Here is a 10,062-nt window from a genome sequence, read left to right on the forward strand (position 1 = left end):
CCACGGAGAGAGCACCGAAATTCTGACCTCTCAAGCCTGCACACAATGATTTTTAAACTGTTAGTCGCATTCACATCTCTTTTGACCGGAGAAAAAATATGACACTTGAGATTCTCTCCGAATAAATGTGTTGGAGTAACCTTAAGTGAGGCTTTCATGTCCGTTTTCCAACCTGGTAAGAAGAAAGGAGCTTGATGCTGCTGTAAGGTGGTTGTAGTCCCTGTTAATTCAACAATTACACCGTCGCTTATGCATATTTATAGGTGCTTTGATGCTTTTGTAGGCTAACAGTTTTGCTTTTAACATGCTTGCAGCTCTAAAAGGTTACTCCCGATATTTAGTTATGTATCTAAATCCGTGTTGTTAGGGCTGCTGGAAATTTATGACTCTATTTGCATAACCAATTCAAATTACATAGTGGCAGTGACTCACCAGTTGATGTGTTTTCAATTTAAAATCATTATTTCATCTGGCTGGAAAGCCGTTTTTGTTGCAGAAATGATGCCCAAGTTCACCGTGGGGCTCTCTGCAGCCAGCAATTCCTCCCGTGGCCGTTTGCCCGCAGGCATTTCGGTGCCCGGGCTCTGCTCAGTGCCTGGTGGGCTGCCTGCCCCCACCAGCTGATAGCAGAGAAAGTTATTTTCTGAAGGACAGTCATGCTGGAGCTTCTTTATATTTTGGTGTTTCTGCTTTGACCTTCTCTCTGGTCTTTGTCTGGGTCACCCGGAGACGGTCTGCTGGGGGGCCCCGTGCTCTATAACTTGAGCTGAGTAGATCTCAAGTCTTACATTCGGCACAGAAGAAAGTCACAGAAACATAAAAAGTGTCTCTCAAATGTATGAAGTGTCTCTCAAACATAAAAAGGGCTCTCAACATTTGTCACGACTTAACAAGCTGAGATATCGAGCGTGAGAAAATATATTATTGAAGAAAAATCTCTAAAAAATAATCTCTAAATTCTCCAAAGTGTCTCCCTTGCAGAATGTAGAGGTTGGTAACAAACTTAATTCAGTGTGAAATTTAAGGGGACTGAATTTTGCCCAGGTTTGCTGGAAGAGGAACCGCAAGTATCTATATCTTACAAGGTGTTTGACTGACTTGTAGCCCTGGTTTTGGCCAAATGCTGTTGCAAATCTTTTGACCCTGCTTGTTGCCCACACCATTAGAAGATGAGGTGTTCCTTTTTGTCTCCCAGCAATAACGACGACGAGGACCTGACACCCGAGCAGAAAGCCGAGCGAGAGAAGGAGAGGCGGATGGCCAACAACGCTCGGGAGCGCCTGCGCGTGCGCGACATCAACGAGGCGTTCAAGGAGTTGGGCCGGATGGTGCAGCTCCACCTGAAGAGCGACAAGCCCCAGACGAAGCTCCTGATTTTGCACCAGGCTGTGGCTGTCATCCTCAGCTTAGAGCAGCAAGTCAGAGGTGAGTGCCGCCCGAGTTTGGGGACGGCTGCCCAGGGGCACCCGGAGTCGCCGTGGGGCGCTTGTGTTCGCCCGTGGCTCTGGCACCGCAGGCGTTGGCGGCGATCCTCGGCGGTCTCGGTGCGTTTTGCATCCTTCAGCAAGCTCCAAATTCAATATTAAGCTTGGCTGCTCCTTCGCAAAGCCCAAACACGAAGGGATTTGCAGCGGTTGTGTACCGAGTTGCGCTGCCTGCGTCCCAGCACTTGACCTGACCGGGCTGCATCATCCGCTTCAGCCCCCTCAATTCCTGCAGCCTGACTTCACCGAGTCACTGAGAATGTTTTCAACGCACGTGCAACGTCAAAGCCAGCCTGATAGAAAAACCTGAACGTTTCAAATCGTGTTTTGCTTCCTTTCCACAGAAAGAAACCTGAATCCTAAAGCAGCCTGTCTGAAAAGAAGGGAAGAAGAGAAAGTCTCTTCGGATCCTCCTCCACTTTCCCTGGCAGGACCCCACCCTGGGATGGGAGATGCCTCCAATCACATGGGACAGATGTAAAAAAAAAAAAAAAAAAAAGGCAAGTTTGGTTTGCAGCAGTGCCCAGGTGCCCTCCAAACACCCGGCCACAGGGAGTTCAGGCACAGAGAGCCCCCTGGGCTGCTGGGGGTGGGCAGGTGGGCGAGGGGCGCCCTTTATAAACTGGCCATCAGGTCATCCTGCCAGCAGGCTTGATGCCAAAGCCACGTTCAGATCCTGTGTTTAGAGAGGATTTAGTGATGCGGATTCATCTGTCCTTGACTGATGTGTTTTTTTTTTTCACTTCTTTCGCAGGTCCAAGTTGCCACATTTCTTCATTTAAACAAGAGACCACTTCCTTAACAGCTGTATTATCTTAAACCCACATAAACACTTCTCCTTAACCCCTTTTTTGTAATATAAGACAAGTCTGAGTAGTTAAGAATCACAGACGCAAGAGATTTCAGCATTCCCGAATTATTAAAAACAAGAAAAAAAACAAACAAACAAACAAAAAGTGCAACTTGAGGGACGACTCTCTTTAACATATCATGCAGAATGTCTAACGCAGTATGTTACGAGCTGTAAGTGCACAGCCTAGAGACTGAATGGCAATCTTCTCCACACTGTGGGACAATGCATTTGTGCCTAAACTTCTTTTGGAAAAAAAAAAAAAAATATAATTAATTTGTAAGTCTGAAAAAAAAAAAAAAAATATTTAATTTAAAAATTGTAAACTTGCAATAATGAAAAAGTGTACTTCTGAAGAAAAAAATGAGCGTTTTTGTTGGTGTGCTAGACAGCTAGTGTTTATACTTACTGGATATTAAAAGGGAAGCTTTGCTGCCCAGATATTTACAAAACCAGCAAACGTCCTAATGAAAACTGAAGTGATGACATTAGCCATTCCTTAGGGTAGGAGGAACAGATGGATCTTATAGACCTATGACAAATATATATATATAAATATATATATAAATATATATTAAAAATTTAGTGAATATGGTAAGCTTTTGTTCATTTGTTTCAGACTTTTTTGCTCCTGTAAAAAAATAGTACTGATTAACTTTTTTAAAAAGAAGATTTTACTGTAAATAAGGATTTTTTTGTCTTATTTCTGTCCCTCTCTCCCCTGTTTTTGTTATTGTAACCTGTAGTGCCAACTCTGTCTCTGGAGGGGTAGTGCAGGAACGAAACGCTGACCCTGACGTTGCTTCTCATTCATAAATAAGTAGAGAGTTGTTTCTTCGGTCTTTTTGGGAACACGGGACTGAAACACAAAAAAAAGTCACGTCGTGCGTAGATACGACGGGCGGCGTTACCCAGCCCGGCCAGGCGAGCCGCTCGCGTGGTGACGTTGCTCTGGTTTGACCCTTTTTCTGGGATTTTCAGAGGTACAAGGTTAGAATGCTACAATTGTTACCACTGTGCCTTCCAATGTTTATATCATCCGAAGCATAACATGAATCAAAGTGGCTGTGATTTAACGACCCGATTAAAAGTGTTACCTATGTGTGTAGCCTAAATAGTGTGCAGTGAGGCGTTTCTGAATACATGGTCAGATTTCGGGGGGGACGGGGGGCGGGAGGGAGGGAGGGGAAACCATCCTGGGGGTGGGGGGGGGAAAACTGCAAGTAGTGTGACAGATCCGATTGACTTCTTTGCGTTGTTCTTCTCTCGTTTGGAAGTGGATTATTGAAGTGTAGACCACTTGCTGCCTCCTCCTTTCTTTGTAAAATGCCAATTTCAGTCATCATGCAGCATTATACCGAGCCTTATGAGTCCTAAAGCATTAAGTTGCACTTTCTCGAGGAGGGGTGGTAGTACAGTATTTCTCTGGCCAGTATGAATGAAGTTTTTACTTAACATATTTAATAGTAACATAGCTCAAACTATGGCACAGCAACTCATCCGATAACTAGCTTTGAAGTCTGGGCACAATTGAACCAACTTCCATAGTGAATCTTTAATACTGATTGACTTTGGTGTACAGTACAATTAACAGATAGTGCTCCTAGTTAAGTATTTGTCAGCATCCTTTTGTCTCTAATTCCAGTTTCTATTTTTACAGCCACACAAACCTGGCATGTATTTTAAAATGAAATCTCCCTGTTCGAGTAGATTTTCCACCTATCAACACTGAATAAATGCCATAAATCCATCAAACGGTCTAAATGTTCCATCTGTTCTCCTGTTTTGCCAGTTATAGAGTAATGAAAAATACATTTGTAAATTTTATGCAACAAATGGCAAACGTATCATTATTTTGGAATTGTGTATGTAAAAGTTATATTTTTACATGTAGACTCTTGTTATTATGTGTTTTAATACATTGTATCCGTTTTTGTTTATAAAAGAGAAAAAATCTGTGTGGTTGGAAAAAAAACAAAAAAAAAAAACCAACAAAAAAACAAACACAAAAAGTCTCATTTAAATGAAATAGTGAGATACGAGAATCTGAATTTTATGTTTGTTTCTGAAGACGTAAAGAACAAATATGATAGCTACCATGTGATCACCTTCGCCATACCCATCGCCATTTGGATCAGCTGTGTGCGTGCTGGAAAACTGTAAATATGTTCAGTAGCGATAAACCGTGAGAAATGTTTTGATTTGTCGATAAGTTTCTCAAATGTGGAGGTGGATTAAACCACTAGGGAAAAAAAAAAAAAAAACGAAAAGCGGTAGAGGAGGATGCACGGAGGTCGGGTTCAGAGTCACAGGCGCGTGTCCCGTTGCAAACACCGGACTTTGGTTTCCATGCCGGGGGGGGGAAGAAAGGCAAATCCCAGCCAACGTTAGCGCTGGTGGCCTCGGCAGGGTGGAGGCTCCCACGTGGCGCTCGTGCTGTCACGCTGGATGGTGGGGAGAGTAAAACGACGCTGAACAAGCCATAATTTTTTCATTCCAGGAGATGGCAGAGCCGGTGGAGCCCAGCCGGTGTCTGTCTGTAGCGGGGTCTTGTAAGGAAGCCGCCAGGAGCCCCTCGATTCACGGCGATTTTAAGAACTTTGCTTCTGTAAAAAAAAAAAATAATAATAATGACGAGCCCAACTTGGTGTTTATTTAAAACGATCTGTGGACAGAAAAATGAATGGCGAGTGTAGTTTGTGGCACGCGTGGGAAAGGAAAGGAGAAAAAGCTTTTCTTGTCCCGCTTTCACTTCACTCGAGGAGCGGCTCCAGGTTGCGGCCGGCGGCTCTGCTGTGCGTGGCCACCGCGGGAGGAGCGGATCGCACGCTGAACTTCACGTTCAGGCTCACGGTCCCTAGTGTGTGCCCTTCCCGGATGGAAGAACTGAAGATCCTGTCCTGGCCAGATCCCAAAACCCCGAAACCCACCCCAAAAGCAAACCACAAAGTGTGCACTCCTGATTTTTTTTTTCCATTCGTTCCCAAAGCAGGTAAGGTGCGTGCATCCCCAGTTGCCTTCGTCAGGGGAGATGTAGCTGATGATACCTAAAGCAAGGAAGGGCTTAGAAAGCTCTACCCCGTGCTAACACAGCGGGGCTGAGAAACTCTCCGAAAGAAATACCGAAATAGCAGCTTTTGACGAAATGATCCACCTCCACATTCAAGTAATTTATGAATATGCTGAATAGGGAATCTGTTCATCTCGAACTTTTTTACCATTTGTCTTCTGTGTAGCTGCAAGGAACACTAATGTTTATACAACTGTCAGTCCTACCAGTGATGCAACTTGTACTGATTCAGTCTTCCGAGTTTTGTTTTGTTTTTTTTTTTTTTTGGTTTGGTTTTGCTTTTGCTTTTTTTTTTTTATTATTTCTTTTTGTTTTGGTTTGTTTTTTTTTTTCAGGGGGTTGGGGGGGAAGGCGATAAAGAGGGGTGGTCAGGGAGAGGAGGGTTTCAACCTTTGTAGCCAAGAGGCAGAATACGATCCAGTGTCCAAAAGCGAACAATGCAGTGCGTTGCCAGGAATGAAGAGATCTCAGCGGAAACAAGCACAAAAAAAAAAAAAAAAAGGAAAAAAAAAGGGGAAAAAAAATTTAAAAAAAAAAAGAAAAAAAAAAAAGGAAAAATAATAAAAGAAAAAAAAAAGGGAAAAAAAAGAAAAAGAAAAAAATTAGTCCACTGGTTGACTGGAAAAAAAAAAAAAAAAAAAACAAACCTAGAGGTGGAATATGATGAATTCCAACACAACGGGGCACCAGGGCCCTTGGGGGGCCCTACCTTTTTGTTTTGTTTTTTTGTTTCGTTCGTTTGTTTTTTAAGAACATGTTCTTTCTCATGGGACTTGAAGTTGATTCATATTTGTGCAGTGCTGGTTTGACCATACTCATTTCAAGTATTATAGACTTATGTAATGGTGAAAATATATGAACTGTGGCCTTTTTCATTCTTGTTACTTGTGATGCAATTAAGTGAAGATAAGAAAAAAGAAAAAAAAAAAAAGCAGAGATTTACCATGTATCAGTGCCTGGCTTTTTGTTATAAAGCTTCGTTTGTCTAGTGCTCTTTTTGCTATAAAATAGACTGTAGTACACCCTAGTAGGAAGAAAAAAAAAAAAAAAAAAACTAAATTTAAAAATAAAAAATATATTTGGCTTATTTTTCACAGGAGCAATCCTTTTATACCATGAATATTACGGGAAAAAAAAAAAAAAAATTGTCAGATTCTGAATATTTCTTCTTTGTAGATTTTTGGAATCATTCTGAGTAAAAGTTTGTTACTTTATTTTACTATTTAAAAGATGTTATTTTACCATGTGTTATTGAGATGAAACTGTATGGTAGCTTTTTTTTTTTAGTTGTAGGTCGCAACGGGGGAATTTTGCGACTATACACATAGCTGCAGCAGTAAAAAAAAATGAAAAAAAAAATGGGAAAAAATGAAAAAAAGGGAAAAAGATCAAAAAAGCAAACAAAAAAAAAAAAAAAAGATGAACAGTTACACCTTGTTTTCAATGTGTGGCTGAGTGCCTCGATTTTTTCATGTTTTTGGTGTATTTCTGATTTGTAGAAGTGTCCAAACAGGTTGTGTGCTGGAGTTCCTTCAAGACGATTAAAAGCAAAACAAACACAGCTTGGTGTAGGCCATTACCTGTTTCTCATCTGTAGTTATTCGATGCCGTCATGTACATGACCGTTCTGTAGCAATAAATGTGCCATTTTTATAAACCCTTTCCGACACCTTGGTTTCATTTCATTCCCCGTTGCCGCCGGGCTGGGGCCGGGCTCTGGAGGACGCTGGGCACGCGTGCATGTCCCCGGAGAGCGCCGGCTGTGCCCTATGGGGTCGGCTCCGTGCTCGTTCCCGACCCCACTGCTCCCCACGGCGCTTCTGTACCCGCCGGTGTAGCCGCAAGGCGCTTTGGAGTCCTCTTGGAGGAAGGCGCTGTGAAAAATCGAGATCATTTCCATTCTCATTTCCATGTAGAGCTCTGTGTTCCCTAAGGAAACCATCCGTATCGCGCCCTAAAACTGCTGGATCCCTCGGAGGAATTCAAAGCCCTTGTTAGAACAAACGGGGCCGTGCCGGCGTGTGTGCAAACCAAACCAGCAGCCTCACCTAGGCAGAAAACCGTGGAAAACCAGACCAAAATGTGTAAAAGCTGAGGCGGTGTCTGTAGAAACGCCAACTACGTGCGTGCCGTGCCGTGCTCTCGCCTTGGCCGGATCGGTGTCTGCTCGGAGCCTTCTCTCTGCTGCGATTTTTGTGGTTGGTGCCGGAGCAAAGAGCTGAGATGCGTAATGGTTTGAAACCCACAGTCATGGCATTTCCACTCCTTTTTGCACAGCGCGCTGCTGCTCGGCACCGTCGGACCTGCTCGACCCCGATGGAAACCACACAAGCTCCGTGCACCACGGCCTGCCAGCGGGGACGGGGCCGGGTGGCCTCGGGTGGCGTTCGGAGGAGTGAAGGGGCTCAAACAACCTTCATACAACACCCGTGTATGTGTATGAAATCCACCGCAGGTTTGCATTCAGGAGGTGTTCACCCGTGTGGTGTATTTGGGGCCGTTTCTGTTACGGTTCAGGCTCCTGCTGCGGGGCTGGGCTGCTCACTGGGGCACGTGGACGGCCTCGGGAGCAAAATGTGAGGATGCGATTTAAAGCACTGTACATAATGCAAAGGTTCTCAGCGGTAACACCGTGCGTTTTGCCAATGAATGGAGCTGCATCACGTTCACCGCTGTGCAACGAGTCTCTCCGTGGCCGCTGAACCACGCAGCTTCCTCTCCTCGAATATTACACCCGAAGCAATGCCTTTAACCAAGTTTTCCTCCCAACCAGGGCAGTCGGGCGCTGCAAGCACGGCGCCTCTTCGCCATTCCCAGTGGCGGGGGCAGGAACACTCGTCCATCAATCCCCGGTGGAGAGGTGGAGACAGCGAGCCCACAGGGCCACCACCTGATGGTTGTGGCCTCTGTGCACCCCCTCGGGTCCCACCGTGCCCGGGGGACGTCCGCCAGCACCCGCAGCACCGCCGGCACCGCCGCCTGCGGGAGGGCGCGGGGTCCGGGCTGGGACCGCGGCCGCCGGCAGCAAGCAGCCGCTCGGTGCGAGAGGGCTTTCAGCAGGACATTGACGCTGTCATTCGTTTATGAGGAGCTCGGCCTTGGTTTTTTTTTGTTTCCTCATAAAGCAACGGGGCTCCGCCGCTCGTCTGAAAGGCGAAATGAATGGCAGAGCTGAAGGCTGGAAGAATGGTTTTTATTCTTCTGCCTTTCTGTATAGATAGGGCTTGGATGAAGAGACATCCCACCCCGTCCCGTCGCTGACAGCTCGAGGAAAGTTGGCTTGATATCACATGCAATTACGCTCTCATTATGTTGGTAGCCAGTAAATACATCGCAAGTGTCTGGAGCTTGTAAATCTTACAAGTGGGAGCACTGGGAGGGAAACCGCCCTGTCCCCACGGCTCGAGCCCAGGCCCAGGGCTTGGATGTGCTGCACGGCACTTGGGGGGGGGTCACTGGGGAGGGGAGGAAGGGGCTTCAGCCCCTCTCTGAGCTGGGGGGAACCCCTCCAGCACCCCTCGGCTGTGAAATCCTCCCACAATGATCTGTGCACCGGGGCTGACAGCCACCGAGGGATGGACAGGACTGATGTGTAGTTTTCTCTGACTGGTGGTTTTGCTTTTGGGGAGGGGGTGGGTTGGTCTGGGGGGGTTTGGTTGTTTTTTTAACATCGCTGCTGAGGCCGAAGAGCAGTTTCCCAGCTCTTGTTCTCCTGCTGTGCTCTGTACCTTAAGATCTGCTCATGTGGGTGCAGAGAGAAGGTGACCTCAGCACCAGGCTGCGCCCCCAGACTGCGGCGGGGAAAACTCGGAAGCTTTTCTGGTGAAAAATGAAAACCTTGCCCCAAATACACTGAAATAAGCCGGAGTTCCCCAGCACCCTTCCCTGGGGGCTGCCCCCCCAGGACTCGCTGCAGCCACAGCCCTCCTCCAGCCCCTGTATGTCCACAAGTTTCTCTTCGGGTAAATAGCACTTTTGACAAAAAAAAAAACTGAAAACTCTCAGTTTGCTTCTAGGCACTGATTCTCTCCGATGCTGCCGCTGATACGATCAGATCGCTTTCTGTAGCATGATCTGCTTTTAAGCCCTTAAAAAACCACTCTGTTGTAATCTAGTGGTAATCAGCTTGCAGTCAGCTGTCCCTCGCATAACCCAGTGGGCGAGTGAGGCTGGGAATCCTTCCTGCAGGCAACCGAAAAGCCCCAAAATGTTTGTATGGTGCAGTTTTGTCAGCAAAGAGGCTGTTTTAGTGACCTGTGTGCTTGGGGTGAGCTGCTCGGGGCATGGAGCAGCACAGGGGGAGCAGTGAAGGGAGCTGGTGTGTGCTGAGGAGAAACCATCTCTCAGGCTCCGCTTTATGGCTTTCTACTTGCAGTCCTGGCCTCCCTCCAGCAGTGCTAAATACCTTTGGTATATCCTTAGCTAGAACTCATTTATCTTCTTTACTCCACTAAGCCAATATTGTTATTTATGACAGAAATCCGGCGGCCTCCTTCCAAACCCAGCCTCCCAGCGCATCTGGGCTGGATGTTGCCCATCGCGGGCGATGCAAGGCTTGTGGTGGAGCACAACACTCTGCCCAGCCTCGTGCTCCTCTGTTACTGTGAAAATGATTAAAATAACATGTTAATTGAGGCCCAGGCCTTGCAGGTATGGGT

At 46.2% G+C, this 10,062-nt stretch overlaps 1 protein-coding gene across 15 annotated transcripts in view; it reads left to right on the plus strand.

The window, feature by feature from the left end:
• LOC309889846 (transcription factor 4) overlaps positions 1-6,491 on the plus strand; it is a 177,147-nt gene extending 170,656 nt beyond the window's left edge. For 13 of the 15 annotated variants that reach the window (XM_082782950.1, XM_082782949.1, XM_082782948.1 and 10 more), the window contains 3 exons: positions 1,196-1,425; positions 1,829-1,984; positions 2,239-6,491. In XM_082782950.1, coding sequence (XP_082639076.1) covers positions 1,196-1,425; positions 1,829-1,965 — 367 coding nt within the window. In that variant the 3' untranslated portion in view covers positions 1,966-1,984; positions 2,239-6,491. Of the gene's footprint in view, positions 1-1,195; positions 1,426-1,828; positions 1,985-2,236 lie in introns of all 15 variants that reach the window. The other 2 variants (XM_082782944.1, XM_082782937.1) reach the window with 2 other exon arrangements.
• Positions 6,492-10,062: the final 3,571 nt, after the last annotated feature.

The sequence above is a fragment of the Aythya marila genome (assembly GCF_965140915.1).
Source record: "Aythya marila genome assembly, chromosome: Z".
In the NCBI taxonomy this organism is placed as follows: domain Eukaryota; kingdom Metazoa; phylum Chordata; class Aves; order Anseriformes; family Anatidae; genus Aythya; species Aythya marila.